This window comes from Homarus americanus, unplaced genomic scaffold, assembly GCF_018991925.1.
Source record: "Homarus americanus isolate GMGI-L3 unplaced genomic scaffold, GMGI_Hamer_2.0 scaffold54302, whole genome shotgun sequence".
NCBI classification, from domain to species: Eukaryota; Metazoa; Arthropoda; class Malacostraca; order Decapoda; family Nephropidae; genus Homarus; species Homarus americanus.
In genome coordinates, this window is record NW_024751286.1 from 18,317 (window position 1) to 42,331 (window position 24,015).

Below are 24,015 nucleotides of genomic sequence, written 5' to 3' on the forward strand. Positions count from 1 at the left end.
TAGAATCTTAAGGTTCTCTAGATGACCAAAACCAAAATAATACCAATATTGTTTTGAATATTTATGCTTTTAAATTTGTTGTATGGGCAGCTAATATCCATTGAATTAGTTTATGTGCTTAGTATTATTTATATATTCAAATTAGTATTACTGTGTTACACAGTAAAGCACAATTAATGATCTAATAATATTTATTTACAGAGCCGATCAGCCGAGAAGGTTGGACAACTACAGCTGGCTGCCTCCCACTCTGATGTTCGCCCCAGCCAGTGACGTCACAACCAATCACAGAGCTTTTCTCAGTCACATGACATTTTAACAACTTTAACCCTTATTTTTTACACTTTTGGCCCAATTTCTTTAAAAATATCATTACAATAGTGAATTTAAGTGTTTTCTTTACCCATTCACCTGCCATCTTATGAAAAAATTCAGATCATCAACTCGTCCACTTTTGTAATGTCATATAGCAGCAAGGTCTACCATTACACAACATATGCTTCTAATATCTTCCCAGGTGGTACAGTAGTACCTCCCTGTTTGATAGCTGCCTACTACCCTACACAAGCGTGAACAATGGCCATAAAACGTTGATGATGATGATAACAAGACAATATACTGTACCTGCCTCTGCAGCATGGTTTCCCAACCTTCTTAGCTCCATTACCCAAAAAGTGATAATTAGAGACACTATTACCCCATATGCAAAGTTTATATTTTTGTTCAACAGAAAAACCTAACCACAGGTCACACACAAGATTACACCACTACAGTATTTCAATACATACTACTGTGCAGATCACATGACAGTAGTGAGATGGCTGGCCTGCTTCATTGAGCATCCATCTCTGATGAGTTTACATATACAGTGGTCCCTCGGTTAACGAGCACAATCCGTTCCAGCAGGTTGCTCGTTAACCGAAAATCTTGTTAACCGAAACCATTATTTCAATGGGTTTTTGGATAATTGGTTCCAGCTCACCGAAAATTGCCTAAATTCAACAAAAATGGTAAAAAAGTTCACTTACTTTGAGGTGTGTATGTAGAAGGCTCCTGGATGATGATGATGATGTGCATTTGAAGTGGGAGGTGGAGGAGGAGAAGGGAGAAGAGAAGGAGGTGGAGGAGAAGCATTTTACTGCTTCTTGGAAGGTGAGTCACCTTCCATGAAAATGTCAGGAACCTCTGGACTGACAGATTCTCCACCATGAACATCCTCTCTCCTTCTTGAAGTGGAAGGCTGAGGGCTAGCATCATCCTCTCTCCTTGAAGTGGAAGGCTGAGGGCTAGCATCTTGTTCCCTCTGCCTTTTACTGAAGAAAGTGTCAATTGTGGTCTGTGGGGCATCTGTCCTCCTCACCATTAACTTATGTTTAAAGAAGGAGACCACTGAGTCCTCAACATGACACAAAGTTAGTTCAGTTTTTCCACTTCTGGGTGCTTTGAAGCCAGTTCCCTGAACTTCTCCCAGTAGTAAATCACATCTTTCAACTGTTTAGCTGACATATGGTCATCACTTTCAATTTCCTCCTCACCACTGTCAGCCTCTACCTGTAACATCTCATCCAGTTGCTTCAAGTCATCAGGAGTAAGTTCCTCCTCATGAGACATCACAAGCTCTTCCACATCCTCCTCCTCCACTTCAAGGCCCAATGACTGACCAATGGACACAATCTCCTGGTCCAACTCTGTTTCTTCCTCAAATCCCTCAAAACCATGGACTACTGATGGCCACAGTGCTTTCCATGAAGAATTGAGGGATCTAGTGGAGACTTCTTGCCACGATGACACAATCAATTTTACAGCCTCCATGATGTTGAATTGTGTCTTCCAGAAATGTTTCAGTGTTAGTTCAGGATCATTGGAAGTTGCCTGATGACGACACCTAAACATTTTCTTCATGTACAACTTCTTGAAGTTGCTGATTACATTCTGGTCCATTGGCTGTATGATTGATGTAGTGTTTGGAGGCAAAAACAACACTTTCACAAAGTTAAATTGATACTCCAAATTTCTGGCAAGGTCAGGGTCATGACCAGGAGCATTATCCATGAGGAGAAGAGCCTTTAAAGGGAGTTTATTGGTGGTTAGGTAGCTCTTGACAGAAGGGCCAAACACATCAACAGCCCATTCATTAAAGAGCTGTCTTGTCACCCATGCCTTACGGTTACACTTCCAATAAACTCCAAGCTTTGTTCTTACCACTTTCTGTTGCTTGAACACCCTGGGATTTTCAGAGTGGTAGACAAGCATAGGCTTCAGTCGGAAATCCCCTGAAGCATTGGCACCAAGCAATAGAGTGAGACGGTCTTTCATGGGTTTATGCCCAAGTAAAGAGCCTTCATCTCTGGTGATGAATGTTCTTTTGGGCATCTTTTTCCAGAACAGCCCAGTTTTGTCCACATTGAACACTTGCTGGGGAAGATAATTTTCTTCTTCCATCAGTTTTTTAAATTCATCTAAAAACTTTGCTGCCCCTTCTTTATCAGCACTAGCAGCTTCACCATGCCTAACAACACTGAAAATGTCACTTCTTTCTTAAATTTTTCGAACCAGCCTTTGCTGGCCCGAAAATCTTCAAATTCTGTGCCTGAAGAACCAGGTTGACCTGCCTTTAAATGTTCGAAAATCTCCCTGGCTCTTTCACAAATGAATTCAGTAGAAACTGAATCACCTTTCATCTGTTTTTCCCTAATCCAGATGATAAGTAACCTCTCAGTTTCTGCGGTTAGGGATCTACTTTTAAACACTCTTGTAGATTTGTCTCTCACTTTCACTTCTTTAAATTTGTCTTCCTGTGCAAGAATTGTCGACACAGTTGATGTCGACATGCCATATTCTTTGCATAGCGCATTTGTTCTAATGCCTTGTTCATGTTTTTTTTATGATTTCCTGCTTGGTTTGGATTGAAATAGCTTTTCTTGATCTCTTAGGCCCCATGTTGGATTCAAACAATGTCAACACGTGTTTTTCAAAGTTAAACTTGTTGTAAATAAAGAATATTTTCTTTAAAATAACACTGCACTGCATTATATATTGTCAATATGTAAAATAAATTTCAAAATGACCAATAATTTGCTTGGAAACACAGAAAAAAGCATTTAGTTGAAGAGAGTCTCAAGCAAGATGTTACCTCCAGTGAAAACAGAGAGAGACTTGTAGTGGACTTCTCCCTTACAACTAGTATCCGCATTCCAATGGGACAGTATCCTAGCAACCAAGCGAGCGGCGACAGCAGATGTTACCATAACCTAGCAACGAACCAAAGACCAGCGACTTTCTCGGGTTTTCCCAACATGACTCATAGAGGACTCACGGTTGCTGGGTATATAAGCTCTGTCTCTCCATTGAGATTCATTCTGGTCTCTCTTCTTGAACAAGCAACACCTCCTCCCAGCTGTCCAGCATTCATTCAACCAGGAGGCCAGCAACAGGCAACATCTCCTACTTGAAGCTCCTGCCCATCTACCTCCTTCAACACGCTACTCACGAGCGTCTCTACTGAGCAGCTCCTACCACCACGGCACCTCCAGCACCAGACTGTCTATCATATAACTTATATTATTCAAGAAAACCACCTTAGAGTTTCCATCCATCCGAGTGCTAGACAACATTATACCACGAACTCCTTAACGCCTGTTTGCTGTGTTAAGAGGCTGGATGCCGCGCATTAAACTAGGCACTTTACCTTCAATTATGTTCAATAATTGTAAAAATGATTAAAAAATTGAATATTAAACTTTTAAAATTATTGAACAGTATAAACTTCTTGATATATACTAAAATAGTCAGGAATTTAAGCCCTAGAGCCGATTTATGTATTGGTGGACTAATACTACAGCTGGTTGACCGCCCAGTGCAAGCGAAAACATGTTGAGGTCGGCTCGTAAGAAACTCGTTAACCGAGGGGTTGCTCGTTAACCGACTTTAAGAATCTTATGGGAGGCAGCTCGTTAACCGAAATCTCGTTAACCGAGGCGCTCGTTAACCGAAATCTCGTTAACCGAGGCTTCGTTAACCGAGGGACCACTTACAGTATTCATCTAATTACATGATTGGGGTAATTTACCCCTAGGTTGGGAAATCATTCTCTAGAGCAGACAAAATCTACTTAGGGCAGTTCCAGAGGAAGAATATCAAAGATTACACATGAATGGTAATTATAATCAAGAGTCAATATTAATTACAATGGATAAACTGAAATTTTGCAATTTCCACTGAACAAGATGACACCTATGATGAGTACATTGTATGTATAAACTGCTTACCAATTCCTTGTTCTTCATCTTCACCGCTGGCCTGAAGATGAGCCACTTGCTGGGGTGACAGAGTCCACTGGTGCGAGGGTCATAAGTAAGACTTCAACGACTGTTACCAACACCTCCCCTGAGCTCCGTAATACACTCAGAGTGGCCTCACAACATTGGCGGAGAGGACCTTCTACTCCCATCACACCTAATCCATCTACTATATCCTAAATAAAAAGAAACTATGTATGTATAATAAAGACTGACTTAGCAGAAAGTAGGCAAAAGAAAATGCATAGAAATCAATATTATAAATGCTTCATTTACTACACTAGAAGCTGAAATTGAAGCAAAGTGGCATGAAAATCATACTAACATGGGAAATCTATTTGAAATATCTTAATTGCCTGAGATACATTAATTAAAGTACAGTTGTAGAGAGAAAATTTCTTGTGCACCAAAAAGACAATTTCTATTAATTCTTAAAATCATTACGGAGTCAAGCGGAAGGGGATAGTTTCGACGTTGGCAAGATTTTACCAAGCTCAAATGCAATCCCCAGGTCGATGTGTATGAGCTCAGCAGTAGATTTATCAAGAAGAATATTTTCTACATGTCTGTCTCCCAGTGTCAGTATGTAGCCAACCATAGAGTTGGTGGCTACAGATTTTGTATATGCAGAGCGGCCTTGTACCACTCATGAGATAATTTTCCATGAAGAAGTGACGAAACACTGGATGGAAGTTATCTAATATGTCCTGTGGTAAAGCAAAACAATCACATAAGGGAGAGTAATCTTGCACTGACCATTGTATAAATGCCATACAGTATTTTCCAAAAATTTATTTAAATTAAAAAATTAAAGATGGATCTCTCCATATAAAATGAGGGTTGTTCTGATAAGCCTGAAAACTGAGAGAGATGCAAGTCTATGCCACTGCTAATGTGGATGCATCCCATGACCCAAGTAGGCTGAACTTGAAAACTAATCTTAGGATCAGCCGAATTTCAAATCTTAAGTCTTCAGTTTTTCTGGGAAGGGAAGGATATGTGTTGGCCAATCCATGGATATTATGAAATGGAATTTCAGGATAAAACCCTTCATTATAATCAATGCAGGACATTGGGTAACTCATGCATCCTCAAGACAGCTAACACCAATAGAAAGACAGAAGCATCAACGTGTAAACTGTTCTTTATTTAGAAAACAGAATAAAGAACAGTTTACTTTAAAAACAAAGCATGGAGTTGACTTGAGGGTAGACTCACATTTTTTTTAAATTTTGTTGTTCTTGTATCTGATTATTTGTGAGAATTTCCTATTATTATTTATCTGTAGCTGGTATGTGTTTTGTGTGTGTGTCTACACACACACATATATAATACAGAAAAAAAAATACTGTTTCTAAAACGAATGGCTCCCTGTCCCAGCCTCAAAAATGACACCAACTTTAAAGCTACCCTTAGACATTCTTGGGTACATCAGAGTCATCACGAATAATCGAGAACCGAGAATTAAAATCGCAAATTGTCAGGGCATGTTCTATTTCATTTTGGTGCTGGTGAGTTGAATCTATGGTTGCATGGATACTGGATAACTGGAATTCTACTGTACAAATCATTTGATACCAGTAGGTAATGTCTATAAGAAACCTGGGTTTTCAACCCATAAAGTTGTTAGTCATCAGAAGTAAGCAAAGGTCATAAAATAAGATTTATTCATATAAAGTTGAATCCTTTTTCAAATCTGTAAATGCAAAACTGACAATAGTTTAAGAATAAATCTATGAATACTGTAACATATACATATATTTATACCTGAAAAACACTTAATCGTTCTTCTGAAGACAAAGTTTTAACCTCCATCATCTTAACTCTACAAGTAGCAGCAGTATAGTCTTCTGGCTCATGTGCTCCTCTGCACCAATAAGGTATAGGCCAAAGGCCTGGGGTAATACATCATTTTATAATATATATATATATATATATATATATATATATATATATATATATTAAATATATAATATATATATAAATTATATATATATATATATATATATATATATATATATATATATATATATATATATATATATATATATATATATATATATATATATATATATATATATATATATATATATATATATATAATATTCAAAACTTCAGTGTAATTTCAAACACCGCCATTATGATACTGAGTTTTCAAGGTCAGTCTGAGGGAAGAGAGCGCCCTGCACGAGGGAGAGCTTTTGGAACTGGGCCTATACGATATTGAATGTAGTTTGGAATTAATAATGATGCGATTCATGAAGTTAAGGGACTATTAGTAAATTTGAAATTATTATAGATCGTTTATCAGTCTGAATAATGTTATGGGTGTCCCAAGAAAGTATTAGTTAGGCGGAAAATATGTCACGTGGGCCTAAGCTAACGCCTTTGGGGAGGCGAGGCTGGTTGTTTCTCAGTCACCTAAAGCGATCGACCAACAGGACGCCCTAAGCTCGCCTAAGAGAATAGTCACGTGGTCTAGTCACCTGTAGCTGCGCTATTGCAGTATAACAAGTAAGTCTCATTCGATCTCAAATAGGGTAGATAGGGCAAAAAGTTAAAAAGAGCTAACAGTGAATTAATTTCAGGTTTTCCGTCAGAACCCACTTGGATCGTAGAGATTGACTGCTGATGATTGAGGCTTGCGATTGTCACCATGGAGCGATCAGTGTAGGCTTGTCACTGGTTAGCGGGCAGCAAAGGATCTCTCAATGAACGAAAGTGCTCCTGACAACTAAAGCGACACGGAACCAGCATCAGCATTGGGTGATCAGTTCTTACCACGTGGTGCACAACACCACTTGCCCTCGGTCAGCTAGAAGTATTACCTACTGGCCATGGTCACCCGTATGCTTCTCTCTTCCCACCCATGGGCGCACTGAGAGTACACTGAGGCTATCTGAATAAATTAATGGTCACACACTGAGACCAGGAGTCTAGGGATACCTAGAGAAACATTTTATCTCCTTATTATAAAGTTAGTGAGCATGGTTCCCAGGTATTATTGGACCCAGTAACATCTCAATAATAGTGACAATACTTTTTGTGTGTAGTTAGTACCATTTTTCAGTTACTGATATTATCTTGACGTGTGTAATAGTTCTTAAAAGATTTTGATAGTATTGTTTTTAATGTTTGTGTCACTAAGTGGAACCAGAGTGATAGTGTGATTTAGTTCCTTTAATGCATTTAATTTTTTCTTTATATCTGATCTCAGGTAACCTTTGTTCCCAGAATAGTGTTTAAGAGGTTAGAAGTGCATCTGTTGGAGTAATATAATTCTGTTGAGTGCCCTGAAGGCCTATTCAGGGTGGAGTTAATAAGTTCTTATTTTTTATACCATTTTCAGTGCTGGATATTATTTTGTTGAAAGTTCTTAAGGCCTGTTTTAAAAACATTCATACTGTCCAACAACTGCCAAATATTCAAATTGACTTCCTATTTTTTAAATATAAAATTTGAAGTAAAATTTGTATGAGGGTCGTGGAAGCTTTCTCAGTTATGCGTCACTTTACGTCCTAGATACGTTCTTGGAAACGTGACGTCAACCGAATTGGACGTTGTCTGAACATCACATTGTGAACTTTATATTTATACTTACGTGTATGTGGAATATTGCAGTGTACTTGTACTGTAAAATATTTATTAAATTCACTAGATAACGTACACAACTAATGAAACACAGAGGTTAAGAAGGCTAATAAAATAACATAATGTCTACGTCCCGTTGTCTGAATGGGTTTTTTTATCCCCATTATTTTCTTATTATTTTTATGGGCCACGGACGTATATGCGATCAGACGTTGTTCGGACGGACGTAAACCAATGCATGACTGTATATATATTACGTGGAGACCACAGAGGGGATGGTTATCTTGGGTAGCAATAACTAGCTTGTAGTGAATATGGGTGAGCGTATGTCTTCCAGATAGTAAACAACTGATTAGCCCTTACCTGAGTATTGTCACACCACTGAATGAGTCCACTTTTCTGTGATAAAGGAACCACTTGATAGGTTCGCATGGATAAAGCTCGCTCTCTCGTCTCACTGTTCTTGGCCAGGAGCTCATTGACTATTCCAAACACCTATTCAGATAAAAATAGTAATGGTTTAAGTATAGTAATGGATAATTTTATGGTTTCAGATATATACCACCCATGGCTGCTCCAGATTTTCCTGATTATTAAAATTCCTTGTAACCTTGCTTTCATTTCTCATTATGTTTTCTGCCCATGAAAGCATTAACTATTTCATCATCATCCCACACACTTTACTGTAGCTCTCATAGTCTGGTAATGCTGCTGGTACACTAACTTCCCTAACAAGTCTTTGACAAGAGATGAAATACATTCCACAGGATTGTTGTCAGTGTCCACCCATATCCAAAACATCATTTGTCACTCATATTCTTGATTTATGATAATTTTTACCATGTATGATGTTACTTCTTGGCCTGTGCTACTGCAATTGTTAATAAGAATGAACTACATGCATTGTCTGTGGTCTGATAGACTAAGGTTACCAAACATCCATGTTTTCCCCAAAGGTTTTCAATGTGAAATTGATCATCATATAAAATTAGGAATAAAATATTCATTGGTTCTTGGGTAAAAGAGTGTTGATCATTTGAGAGAAAGAGTGTGTGCTGATCTTTGGTCTTGGACTTGTCTGTTTCACTACATCCTTCAGTTTTCATCCTGGACAGGTACGATTTATCCAAAGTCTCCTCCCCTGGCTCAGCCATGGATCTAATTTCAGTTTTGTATCTGAGTCCGTTCTGTGCACAGTAGCATTACTTCAAAATATCTTTATTTGATATTTTATTTTATCCCCAAATGCAAAGCAAAAACAGAAGTGTAAATTCATTGCAGGACTAAAGATAAAATTAAAGTGTTTTTGAAGTGATAGAGAAGAATGGGAAGCTGAGTGCTTGATATGTAGACATGATACTTGTCTCTGTGGCAAATAAAGGCACAAATGATTTACAAACCCATGTAGACTCAGACAAGCAAAAGAAAGCAGTTTGCTGAGAGAGCTCATCAGCAAAATTTCTAGGTTATTTTGTAAAACCAAGCAGCAAATCAGAGGATGCTTTTACGGCATTGTTTTCGTTAATGCTTACAAAACCAGTGACTGATTGGTTCTACATATAAAACTGAAGAAAATAAGACCTTGATTGTAGCTGTAGTAAAATTAATGTAAAATAATTAATATGCTTGTTTGAAGTACAGTATTACCCCGCTTTACACGGTTTCGGTTTCACTTTCCGCGATTTAGATTTTTCTCATTTACGCGGTACCTTGCCAGAACCGGACTTTCACTTTCCGCGGTGCATCTACTCATATACCGGTGAAGTATAATTTTTTTTTTTTTTTTAATTTAGCTCATAAAATTCATACAAATTACCCGGCCAGAATATAATTTACATTGCTGGAATTCTTACAATATGATGATCATTTTGAATATAAACATCATGGATTTTGCATTAGACATACAAATTTTAGATCTACTGTAATAATTTGGTTTACACAAAGCAAATATTTTATCCTTTGTGCAGAATATATGAAGTTTACATTCAAAATATTCCCTGACCTGCAAGGAATCCAGAAATGTCAATTATATTATCCTAACTTTAGTCTGAGTTATTATTTATTACTAAAAATGTAAATATACTATTTTCGCCCAAAGCTTCTCTGGCAGGGAGGGAGGGAGGGAGGGAGGGAGGGAGGGACCGACCCAGCTAGGGCGGAGTATTTTGATTGACAGATAGTGTCCTGGAAGAATATTTCTTTGTTTATTTACTGAAGATATATGTTTTAACTCATAAAATTCATACAATTACCCGGCCAGAATATAATTTACATTGCTGGAATCCTTACAATATGATGATCATTTTGAATATAAACATCATGGATTTTGCATTAGACATACAAATTTTAGATCTAATGTAATAACTTGGTTTACACAAAGCAAATATTTTATCTTTTGTGCAAAATATATGAAGTTTACATTCAAAATATTCCCTGACCTGCAAGGAATCCAGAAATGTCAATTATATCATCCTAACTTTAGTCTGAGGTATTATTTATTACTAAAAGTTAAAATCTAGTATTTTCACCCAACATTTCTCTGGTAGGGAGGGAAGGTGGAGGGTTGGGACCGACCGACCCAGCTGGCGTGAGTGTGAGGAGGGGGGTAGGCAAGGTGGGGTACTTTGATTGACAGATAGTGTCGGGAAGAATATTTTTTTTTTTATTAACTGAAGATATATGTTTTAACTCATAAAATTCATACAATTACCCGGCCAGAATATAATTTACATTGCTGGAATTCTTACAATATGATGATCATTTTGAATATAAACATCATGAATTTTGCATTAGACATACAAATTTTAGATCTAATGTAATAATTTGGTTTACACAAAGCAAATATTTTATCTTTTGTGCAAAATATATGAAGTTTACATTCAAAATATTCCCTGACCTGCAAGGAATCCAGAAATGTCAATTATATTATCCTATCTTTAGTCTGAGGTATTATTTATTACTAAACATTAAAATCTAGTGTTTTCACCCAACATTTCTCAGAGAGGTAGGAGCTAGTGAGCTGGGAAGAGGGGGGGGGGGATTTGAGTCCATTATTTGAATGGACATTAACCTGGCGACTGTATTTCTCTTAAATATTAATTGTGTGAGCATACCATCATAAAATTTATATGTTATTTTTACTACAACATAGGTATTGTGTCGGAAAAAGTGGAGTTTGGGGGTCGGGCCAGTCTCTATTGGAATTAATCCCATATGTTCTGTTGTTCACTTTCCGTGGTACCCTGTGGGTTCAATTGACCGGTAAATCGGGGTACTGCTGTACCTGTAATGTTATTTAATGTAATAAATGGAACAATATAAGTAGCTAACCATTAATGGTGAAGAAAAATGTGAGACTGCGCGTATGTAAGTGCGCACATGTGAAAACATATCGTCATTACTCTACAAAAGAATATGAAAGCAACACTTATTTACTGCTCATATATATTGAAGGGTTAAATGTTGTACTCTGTATAGACAAGCAGAGAGAGAGAGAGAGAGAGAGAGAGCAGCTGAACTGCCTTAATTTCCCGCGCTTTGTTGTCGTTTTTTTTTTTATGGGGATTAGCCAACCCGGGCATAGGTCACTAACCCACATTGGGGTCTGAGGGGCAAAAATTTAATACTCCTGTAATAATAATAATAATGCAGATAAGTAAAAAAAAAAGAAAGAAAAAAGAAAAGAAAAAAAAAAAAACCTGCCTATCTCCCTATTGGACAAACTAAAATCGTTCCGAACCACGGGAGTTTCCGGACCACAGAATGCCGGACTAGAGAGGTACAACCTGTACTTGAATTATCACTCAGTGGAAATTTGTATGTCATAAAATAAATAATATGCAAGAAAACATTGCTCCACAAAGAGGCCAATTTTTTTTTTTTTATTGTGACAGTGAATTTACCTGTTCCATCACTGCATCCTGCCTGATGTCATCATTGCCTTTCAGAAGCTCATATTGCTTCAGTCCATCAGATGTTCTCAGAGTCAGTCGTTTTGGTGCATTAATTCCTCCAACAAAGGTACATATATTTTCCCATCCAACAATTAGTGATGGAGTGTAGATGGTTGAAGGCTGAAGTTGTAAGGGTCGAGTCAATGCTGCAGTGTACTTCAGATTTTGAAGCTTGACTAATATTTGATTGCTTGGTATCTTTACCTGATGGTTACAGGTGGGGAGAAACAAAAGATGCTTGGAGTAAAATAAAATAACTAAACATGTGATTCATTATAATTATAAACTATTCTAACCTCGAGCAAACTAGATAAAAAAATCTTTAACTGTACACAATAAAAGAGGGATTAACCATGAAACACCATTTTATAACTAAACCTGAACCAGGAGACTCATCTAGCCATGTGACAGGAACTAATATAAAAACTAGTGTATGATTTACTGTTATATAGCACCTAGGTTTTTTTAAGGAAGCCTCACATATAGCATTAGGTAAATCTGACGGATAACCAGTCATTAATCACAGGTGTCCCTTGCTTTATGTGACTTCACTTAATGTCTGAGAAAAATTTAAAACTGTGTAACTGGCCCGGTTGGATGTGTAAAGCTCATGTGACTAGTGTAAACATGAGTGGACTCTAATATGCAGTTAGGGCACATGAAGCCTTGTGGAAGCAGATGGAACAAAGAGTGAATAGCATCATGTGTTCTCTAACATCCTGTTGAGTTGTTCATTGTTATGTGTGTACCATCATCACTACTCCAATCTCATCTATCTTGTAAAGCATAGATTTGCCACTACAGTTGTCTAGTGAAATCTAGTCTAAGTGACCTTATATTGAATCTCTTAATTCCTCTATGTAGCCACTGATGAAGTAAGAGAAGACTATTATCACATTAGAAACAGAGTCAGATATACTAGGGTGCACCTGGTCATCTGTGTGGCTGGCCTGGGGGGAGCACAATATGGGTCATTAATAGAGAGCTCAATGATGTACTCAACTTCTCTTTTTAGCAAAAGTAATGAGATAAATGAGAAATGAACTGAAAAAAAGCATTTACCTTATTTCCTGCAGGACACTTAGTGCCCTTGTCACACCAAGCAGCCAATGAAATGTAGGCAAGAGATACTTTCTGAAATTCTATAATATTATCAGCAATAGCTGATGTACTCAATCGGTGCACCAACATCTTTGCAGCTTGCACACGATCCTAAGATGGAAATATTTGAAATTAACATAATATATACTGTACAGTATATATAGTAACTTGCATATATATATATTTTTTTTATGATATCATTATTGGTGATTATATGCTTATAATTTAAGTTTTGATGTTACATTGCACAGTAAAAGTTACTTTTAGTGATGAAATTTATAAACAGGATTGGTAACTCTGGCAGGACTTCAGTTTCAGACTTGGCAACACTGCTCATAGCATCAGCTGTTGTAGTGGTGATCAAAGTCAAGATGCATTTGTGCGAATCTGGTGTCTTGCTACAAAATATGTCTAGGATTATACCTAGTATTTCTCAAAAGCTTGGGTTAAATTATACACCAGGTATATGAAAAAATCAGGCTTTTTTATCAAAATATCAGGGGTTGAACTATACACGAGATAGGCTGATGGGGAGCGTTAGGCTGAAGCACGAAAATCTTTAATAATTGATCAATAAATATCAATTTCCTGTCAGCAATTAAGGACACCAGATACAGTGTTGATATACCCCGGAATCAGTTCTGCCTGATACCTGATTTTTCTCTTACATTTCTATAAATTTTCAAATCCTACTTTTCCATAACTTCTTGCTAAATTAAGTTGAAATTCATGTGGAGGATAGGTAATTTACTCCTCTTAAAGTGACATATAGATATTTCTGATTATCACTTTTGTTTTGGGTGCAGGAATTTTTTTCCTAGCTTAACATTTTTCCTCCAAATATTTATAAAGATAAATCAACAAATGTTAAACCAAGACAAATATAAAGAAAATCTATATGTTCAGCCATGTACAATATGTTATTCTAAGACTTAGTTTTTGTTTTATTAGAATCGGCCCATAAATGGCCGAGCCCTACAGATTTGAATGTTAGAAAAACTCGCTCTGAGATATGGGCCAATGAGAGTGGCACGAGAGCAACACACGATGAAGCTTACTCTCGCTTCTTTTGTGTGTAACTGACTCTAGTCCTGCTGCTAGCTAGCTGAGAAAGGTGCCAGATACTGATCTTTACCAAGTGATTGGTATTAATTTGCACCAAAATATTATTATAAATACAGTACTTTTCTACAGATTTTCCTGTGTAAACAGAATGACCCTCTAAATGAAGGGGGGTAGAACAATAATGCATAGCTACATAAATATTACGAATTACAAAATCGAAATATGTCAGCAGATAGCCATAGGCAACAGTTTTCCTCGGAAATGTTTCTGAATATTTTTGTAATTTTCTGATTTTCTTTGTACTATCAGCCAGACGCTCCCCTTATTATGTCACTCTATTTACATTCACTTACCTGTTTATTTTTTGTAGAACTAACATGTTACATGTACAAATATCCTTTGATATAGCATTGTGACTTAGTTACTGAATACTGTATCTATTTACACCCTAGTGAACTGGTTGCTTTGGGTCAAATAGGGAGTGGGGGGTTCAAGGCCAAATACCCCCCCTCTACATACACCGCTGGCTAGGTGGAGGTACAGAGACTGATATATGGATGAAAATATTGGTGGATGGATGGCAACTGTAAGCTCACTTGGTTTCCTGGCACATAATAATAAACAACTGTGGTTGTAGTTCTTACCTCCTCAACAACTTGATTCTCTTGCTTTTTGCTTTTACTCCCAATTCTCACTAATTCATCATCAGCATGAGCATGGGCTTGGGCAATGATTACAGGCAAGCAATGGTGAGGATGTTCTTGACACATTCGTTCTGCAAAGTCACATTCATGTTGTAAAAATTAAAAGATAAAGACACTGCAATTCACAATGAAACACAGCTATTGACATGAAAATAGATATGTATTAATTCATAGTGTTTGTCTACAATCACTTTGTGTAAAGTTAGAATGAGTGTAACAATTGTAGGAGACTTACTTAGAACTCTAAGCACAACAAGTAAAGTATACTGCATGATACCACTGTCAGCTTGTGTTTGAAGCAGGGCCGGATTTACCAATAGGCCAAATAGGCCATTGGCCTAGGGCCCACCAGTATCTGGGGCCCACTGAAACTAATTTGTCTCGCAGCGTGCCAGCGTATAACCTTGTTTCAAGTGTAGACCGAGTATTTCATTATATAATATATTCACAATCATAAGGGCCCCTGTACAATAAGTATAGGGCCCGGAGTATGGGGCCCCTGTACAATAAGTATAGGGCCCGGAGTATGGGGCCCCTGTACAATAAGTATAGGGCCCGGAGTATGGGGCCCCTGTACAATAAGTATAGAGCCCGGAGTATGGGGCCCCTGTACAATAAGTATAGAGCCCGGAGTATGGGGCCCCTGTACAATAAGTATGCAAACATTTCTATAAATTTGGGGGTCCACTGATGAGTTTGGCCTGGGGCCCACAAGTAGGTAAATCCGGCCCTGGTTTGAAGCATTACAGAAGCATTCACAAGTGAGAAACAAATGTTTTCTAAGCAAGGAAGAAGGTTCATAATCATCTCTGGATAAACACACCAGAAAAGAATGTTGTTCTGATACAACAGGGGAAATATATTGTGGCACTAGGTAACTTAGTGAGCTTATAATTAATGTATAGTATAGAGGCTAGTTCAGCACACATACGTGACTAGCCATCCTCTTCCTTGCTCTTACACTTGTTCATCTTCTTATCTATCTCTCCCTCACATTCCTTACTCCTCCTCTTCTCCTTATCTCTCTCTCTCCTTTGCAGGGTAGTAATGCAGGGCCAGATCCAGGCCGATGCAACCAATGCACTTCCACCGCTTAAAAAATTCTGACTGATGCAAAGGTGTTACTATGCATTGGTCAAATAACTGACCTATCGGTAATGTGATCTCATTGTCAATGTTGACCTGTACGGTCCACCAGCTTCTGACCATATCTGTCACTTTTCATACCCGAGTGGCAGATCTAACAAACTGTCCCCAGGAATGGGATTGATCGATTGTGGTAATTACATTCCTGGGGACGCAACAGCTTAGGTCATATGATGCCGAATTAAATTTAAAGCTTAAATACTAAAATAAAATAATGCAAGATTAAAACACAATAAATAATATACAATTTTCATAAAAAAACATTTAAATGTTAATAAATAAAACTCAGAGCTTGTGTTGAAGGCCGGCTTCCTCCACAAAGGAGAGGACGTCCCCTTCCATGTTACCCACTCGTCCCTCTTGCACCAGAGACAGTAAGACCCATCTCCCTGGCACTGGGAGAGGTGCTTACAACAAAGATCTCTGAGACTGGGGCACTCCACCAGGAGGTGTCGAACAGTCAGTGGGACCAGGCAGCCGTGCGTGGCCAATGCGGAAAGGGGCCAAAGCAATCTCTTGGTGGCGTGACAGTCCCTGATATCCTCAGGCACCCAATGTAGGGTGGATGTTGTGAAGCTTGTTTGCTCCAACAGCATCCCACCTGCATTGTCAACTTGAGTGGATGGGAACTAACTGCAGCTTGATATTCATGAGGATGGTGTCACACAGTTGCTTGAGTCTCAGGCTGAAGAATTGAGCAATGAGGACCTGATTGAACTGGAGGAGTAAATTTTGTCAGAGGATGTAGAGGAAACTGACAATCCAGAACCAAAGGGATTAATTACAAAAGAAATGGTGGATGGTTTCAGGCTTATTGAAGAAGGATTGTTTAAATTTAAACAGCAAGATTCACAGAGGTATTATTGAATATCTACGGTGGTACACAGAGATTTATGATGAAAAGAAGAAAGTTTCAGTTCAACCATCCCAAGAATGCCTTTGTCACTCCTACAAATGCCTATTTGCACAGGCAAGTCAGTCCTAGGCTTCAATGTAAGTGTTAAACTTTAATTTTTAGTTTCCTTACTGTATTTTGTCATTCATTTTTTTTTCTTTTCTCTTAAATTAAGTGAATTGAGTTGCATAAAAGGACGGGCTATGATATAGTGCACATATGGTATGTGTTCCGATTTACGTATTAAATTCCAACTTAGCCCTTAGGCCCCGGGTGACGTTCCAGAACGTCTGCCTATTTTAACGCCATTTTTTTTAATGTATTCTTTTCTTTTTTTATTTAAAATATTTTTGGAAAATTTGATTTTTTTCTCGCTTGAACCCCACGGAGGGGGGAGGGATGTACTGCCAGTAGCACCCTAACCCGGGGGTCAAGAAAGTCCTCTGGAACGGAACTCATTCGTAACCCAGGGACCCCCGCACAGTATTATGAGTTTGGGTGCAATAAACTTACCTAACACATGGAAGATCACTTTTGGGAAGGAATGTTGTTGGTTTTTCTGGCAGCTTAGTCTTGCAACAAGTTGGTACAGCAGAGGAACAAACTGATAGCTCTTCATTTTGCTACAGTTATCAAAAACCTGAGTCAAAGAAAAAATATTTTATCTTCCACGTATTCTTTTTGTGGTAATAGTTAATAGAGTACAGAATTAGAAGTCTCTCTTGAAGGATGTTACCCATCACACTGTCAACTGCTCAGCAAGATGAAACTTTTAACCAGCACGACAACATGAACACTCGTGGAACAAACTCTATATTTGAATTAAGTGTGTAAGAACAAGCAAAGAAAAAAAGCTTTGTGAATTCCAGCCTTTGAGAAAGTTACCCAAGCATGGATGTTGATTATTTTTGTTTGAACTATATTTGGACTGAAAACATTTACTGTACAGTGGTCCCTCAGTTAACGAACGCCTCGGTTAACGAATTACCTTCCATAAGAATCTTCAATTCGGTTAACCCAAAATCCCATTGAAGCAATGGTTTCGGTTAACAAACGACCTTCTGGAACGAATTGTGTTTGTTAGCCGAGGTACCACTGTATTGTATATTTCTTTTATTCATACAAATAATACTGTACTAAGCACATAATTCCTTAATATTTGTTAAACATTATCTCTCTCACACAAGCAACCCTCATCTTTAACACATTATATAAATGTAATTATTGCATTCACCGAGGAAATATGTACAGTGGTCCCTCGGTTAACGAACACAAATTGTTCCAGAAGTTTCTCATGTTTTGTGGGCACTGTAGCATAATATGAATAATATGTAAATTACAATTTACATATACATATACTGTATGTAAATTGTAAAAATTTAAATAAAAGAGAAAAACTAAATACGTAGCGTGTAAAGTGTACTGTACAGTGTTATGGCTTGGCGCGGGGTTATGCAGTGTTTACAGTTCACGTTCGACATCACATGTTCAATTGATTTATGTGTTTTGTTTGTGAACAATTGGAGAAATAATTTATGTAATATTTATGTATACAGTATACCTGTACAGTATATGTAAATTGTAAAATTTTAAATGAAAGAAAAACAAAATAGATAGCATTTTAGACCCGTGCGCTCTGTTTACGCCACACTTTCAGTTTGAAACACATGTGAAGTTTTTAAGCGTCCTCAGTGAATTCTGATTACTGTTTCTCCAATTTTGTGACTATGGAAAAGAAGAATATCTCTGGGAAGCACTCTGGTGATCGCATTTCCGGTGGTGATCGTAAAAGAAAGGCTATAACACTTGAAGAGAAGCTCGATGTTATCAACCTCAAAATCACCCTTCTCCCCCATCAAGTTATATTCATATTTTTTCAAGGTAAAGTGTTACATTTACTGTATGATTTCATTATTAGATATGAATGTAACATTTATTTAGACTGTGCTATCCTTTGTGTTAGGCTAACTACGAATTTTTTTTTCGATTTGGAGTAATCTGCACCTAACCATATTTTCTCCATAAGCCCTGTTATTTCTATTACGCGAATTTCTATAACACGATGTTTTACAAGAACACAACTATCGCGTTATAGCAGAACTACCTGTACAAAGTAAAAGTAAATGCAGTAAAGTACACTTTGAGGTGTGTATGTAGAAGGCTCCTGGTTGATGATGATGATGGGAATTAGAAGTGGGGGTGGAGGAGAAGGGAGAAGAGAAAGCAGTGGGGTGGAAGAGAAGACACCCCATGCTTGATGCCATCATTTCACCCATAAAATTTTAAGTTCACTTGGTGTAATTCAAGATTATTTTCTTCAAATCAACACTGCACTGCACTAAATATTGTCAATATGTTAAATAAATTTGAGAATGACCAATAATTGTACTGTAAAAATGTAAAAATACTCTGTGTTCAAGAGACCCACAAGCAAGATGTTTCCTCCACTGACCAGAGACACCAACTGAGGCCTTGGTGGATGAGTGAAGAGGCTGATGGGAACACCAAAAACTAGTTCCCTGTGCTGCAATTATGTTAAATAATTGTTAAAATGACTAAAAATTTTAATATAAAACTTGGAAAATTATTGAATAGTACAACCTTCTTGATATTTACTCCAATTTTAACGAATGTAAGCCCTAGAACCGATTTCTGTATTGGCGGACTAATCTTCCAACTGGTGAACAAGCCAAAGCATGTCGAAACATTTTCGTAAGAATTTCGTTAACCGAATTTTTGTTCGTTAACCGAATTTTTGTTCTTTAACCAAATTTTTGTTTGTTAACCGAAATGAAGACTCTTATGGAAGGTAATTCGTTAACCAAAATTTCGTTAACCGAGGGACCACTGTACTGTAAGCCAACACCTTAGGAAATATCCCGTCAATAACTTCCAAGCAATAAAATGGTAACCCATCTTAGTACCCTGAGTCAGGCTTTTGTAATGGTTGTGGAACTGCATCTAAGATTTGTATATGATACAGTATTAGAATATGCTATATCAAGAATTATTTTACAAATTTTGTATTAAAAGAAAATTAGAAATAGTGATCCCCCCACCACCCCACCCCTCCTAGACATACTGAACACACACACATATACTGCACAGAATAGTAATATTGTTTTTAACATTTTAATTTTCTAATAATATAAATGATTTTGTTGTAAGATGTTTTAATAATTCCATCTGGATACTTTCAGTGAATCAAGACAATGAAAGAAGAAGCACGTGTCTACAGGGAGGGTCCTATATACCCCTCACATGACATAAATGATGTGAAAATTGTGGAGTATTTGAATCAGATTTTTGTAAACCTAGAAAGTGAAGATATTAGTATTCAAGAACCCCTTGGAAGGCAGAAAATTAACCTTCAATACTTTTAGATTAAAACATATTCATTAATACACTGAATTAATCAGTTTTTGACCAAATACAGTTTTTATATCCTCCTTTTCTTTTATCTACAATGCCTTATTCCAACTGAGGGGGCAGCCACAAACAGGTAAGTGGCTCTTTGTGAAAGATTATAGAACAGTATTATCATCTAAATGAGCAATACATATGACCCATGAATGCAGATTAGCCTCTGGACAAGGCAGATGTTCGAGGGTTGTTCTGGTAGGTGATTTCACAGGTCATAACTATATTTCAGGTTTGGAATTTCAAAGTAATCATGACCCTCATTACTGACCATTACACCCTCACAAAAACCATCCTCTTCAGAGCCATTGTGCTGAACCCCTCTTCTCTGGCCATAAAACCTTCATTAACTTTAAGGTCTGATACTTCCAAGTGACTTAATTATTTTGTATAGCTACTCAAGTTATCATACTAACCAATTCATTGATCTTCTCCTCATTAGAGTTTTCCAGCCATAGGCCCACAAGTCTATAGATGTGCATGTTATGTTTACTTGACATCAAAAGGCACTGAAAATAGTTCTTCATTGCCAAATAAAGATATACATCTTTTTGTTTCTCCAGCTCCTGGAGGACATTACAGTCAATCTTGATATTCCTTTCCAAGATACTAAGCTTTCTGGAAACAAAAAAGAAAGAATCAATATACAGGTAGTGAGTATCAAACGATGCAAAGTCAGTTATCGTCATTATAGTGAACTAAATTATTCTAAACTCTTTTATCTTGTTCTATACAATAAACTTATTATTTGTAGTTATAGCTTAACAATTTATATCTAATACATAATAATTTTAGACAGTACAGCTCCTCCCCGACTTACGACCTACTCGACTTATGACCACCCGAACCTACGACCTGCCTCAGTCGTACCAAAATGGTGTCAAATTATGTATTTTCGAGTCCCAACGTCAGTACACAGACAAAATCTTTGTTTGTAATTCACTTTAAAATGGCTGGCAAGCTTAAAAGTGAGAGTTTTGTGGTGCTGAGAAGAAAAAGAGACCCATTTTAGATTTTCTATGTATTATTTAAGCATTTTCGACTTACGGCCTGGATTTGGGTCCCTAACCCCGTCGTAAGTCGGGGAGGAGCTTTATATGAAACATTGTGGTGATATAGACAATAAAATAATGTCCATAAATTATGAAACAATTCTAAGGCCGCGGCTGCACTGAGAGCGGGCAGGCGAGAGTGGACGGGAGCAGGCATGCAGTGTTGCCAGCTCGTGCCCGCTCTCGGCGCAACCGCGGAGTTAGTCTTGTAAAAAATTAGTAAGGAAATGAGATAGAATTATTGTCTAATGTTGAAGTACCTGTTCACTTGGGGTTTTAGCATTTTATGTCAGTCTGTCAAGATGCAGCAGCCTCTCGATTTACACGGATTTCATTTACAGTACTGTACAGTGATTTCTGCTACAACGCGTGTTTTGTCAACGCGAATTGGCTATATTGTGATTGATGAATAGAAGAACAATATTTGTAAAACGCGAACGCTTGTTGGCTGTAACGCGATTCCACTCGAACGATTTAAGTGTACCGTCGCTTGGCGCGGGGTTATGCACTGTTTACAGTACACGTTTGACATCACATGTTCAATTGATTCATGTGTTTTGTTTGTGAAGTGTTGTTTGATAGGGACTATAAATTTCATCCTTTTTTGCAAATTTAGCTGTTCCCATAAATACTGTATGAAAAAAAAAAATATATACTGTATAATGTTTCGCAGTGCGGACTAATAGCGTTTTACACCCGCGCTCTCTGTTTCCATCACATGATCAGTTGAAACACGTGGCTTGTTTTGAAGCGTCCTCATTGATTTTTGCTTACTATTTCTCCAATTTTGTGGTATTAACTGTGAATATGGAAAAGAAGAATATCTCCAAGAAGCGTTCTGGTGATCTCATTCCCGGTGGTGATCGTTAAAGAAAGGCTATAACACTTAAAGAGAAGCTTGATGTTATCAACCTCAACATCACCCTTCTCCTCCATCAAGTTATATTCATATTTTTTCAAGGTAAAGTGTTACATTTACTGCATGATTTCATTATTAGATAAGAATGTAACATTTATTTAGACTGTGCTATCCTTTGTGTTAGGCTAACTACTAAATTTTTTTTTTATTTCGAGTAATCTGCAACTAACCCTATTTTCTCCATAAGCCCTGTTATTTATATTGCGCGAATTTCTACAACGCGAAGTTTTATAAGAACACAATTATCGCGTTATAGCGGAACTGACTGTACGTGTTTCTGGAATAATGCTGGCGTTGTATTTATACCATCTTTTTAATTTATGTGGACATATTTTGGGATTTACGCAGTTTGAATTATATGCTAATCAGTCTGTGATGATTGGCAGGACTGGCAGCATAGTTGAATAAAAGATGCCAGTGAGCTATGACACCCATGGCATGATCACACACCAAGCAGTAGCATCCACTGACCATTGTTGGAGTGAGAGTGATCATTTTTCTCGTGATGATCCACGTAGTGTTTTGTACCTTTTTGCCCTTATTATGACTAGCAAATGCCCATCTACATCCAATGGTGCCACCCAGCCCAAGAAACAGCAAATGACCATTACTATTGGACTGAAATTAGACGTAATAAGCTGCACTGAGAGGAGAATGCATAGCTGATGTCAGTCGAGTGCTTGGAGTATCATCTGGACATTACATGTCAACGCCCACAAAATTATGGAAAGCACTGAGTCTGGAACCTCAGTGAGTGCCACAAAGACATTGTGTGTATGAATTTCAATTGTAGAGAAGAGGGAGAAGATGGTGAGTACAGTGGGGGGTCTCATTTTATGCGGGTCTTGTGAGCGTGGTTATCGCTTACATGATTGGTTGAAATGTGACCAAAGTAGTGGCTTCATCCCTCTCTAAGAATTTTGAAACTATCTTAAACTCCCATTTTCTCCGTCACCTTGAACGCCATTCTCTTTTGTCGGATCACCAGTATGGCTTTCGCCAGGCGATACCTACTGGTCATCTGCTCTCCTACTGCACCCATCTTTGGTCGTCCCCTCTTAGGGATTATGGGGAAACTTTCGTCGTGGCCCTCGATATCTCCAAAACATTTGACAGGGTGTGGCACAAGTCTTTGCTTTCTAAACTTCCCTCTTATGGTTTCTCTCCCCACTTTGTTTTCTAATCTCTATCTTCCTTGAGAACCGATCCATGGCAGTTGTTGTCGAGGGATCGATCTCTCGCTCTTTCTCTACCAATAGTGGTGTCCCGCAGGGTTCTGTTCTTTCACCAACTCTCTTCCTTCAGTTTATCAATGATTTACTTCACACTACTACCACTTCTATCCATTCTTACGCTGATGATTCTACTCTTCACCCTTCACATTTTTCCCTTCCTCTTAACTCTCAAACTACAGGTAGTCCCCGACTTACGACTGCTTGGACTTACGACCGTCGGGACTTACGACCGCCGCAGTTGTGACCATTTTTTTTTTCAAATGACACGCGCATTTTCTATACCGAAACGTTTCCAGTTAATGTAGTCTCCATGTATAATTAGGAAATTATGGGGGCCCCATGTGCATTCGGCTGACTCAGTCACACTGTATCCATTCCTCATTATTTATTACTTTCACTGTACTGTATTTCATTGTAGATTTTCTATTTAATTTTTTTTTTTTTATGTCGAACTTACGACCATTCGGACTTAGGACCTGGATTTGGGTCCCTAACCCCGTCGTAAGTCGGGGAGCAGCTGTAGATCTGTTTCTAGAGCTGATGTCATTTTGTCTATCAATGCAGATCTGTGCAGCATCTCCGAATGGGGAGGTACAAATTTGGTCAAATTCAATACGAGCATACAGTATCCTGATA

The 24,015-nt window shown here is 37.8% G+C and overlaps 1 protein-coding gene across 1 annotated transcript in view; it reads right to left on the reverse strand.

Moving 5' to 3' along the window:
- Positions 1-8,009: 8,009 nt before the first annotated feature.
- LOC121854586 (serine-protein kinase ATM-like) overlaps positions 8,010-24,015 on the reverse strand; it is a 134,334-nt gene continuing 118,328 nt past the window's right edge. Inside the window, exons 48-53 of the mRNA XM_042349271.1 lie at positions 20,590-20,791; positions 17,267-17,393; positions 14,653-14,783; positions 12,905-13,054; positions 11,792-12,046; positions 8,010-8,384 (exon numbers count right to left, since the gene is read on the reverse strand). Of these exons, the coding sequence (XP_042205205.1) occupies positions 8,169-8,384; positions 11,792-12,046; positions 12,905-13,054; positions 14,653-14,783; positions 17,267-17,393; positions 20,590-20,791 (1,081 nt within the window). The 3' untranslated portion in view covers positions 8,010-8,168. The remainder of the gene's footprint in view (positions 8,385-11,791; positions 12,047-12,904; positions 13,055-14,652; positions 14,784-17,266; positions 17,394-20,589; positions 20,792-24,015) is intronic.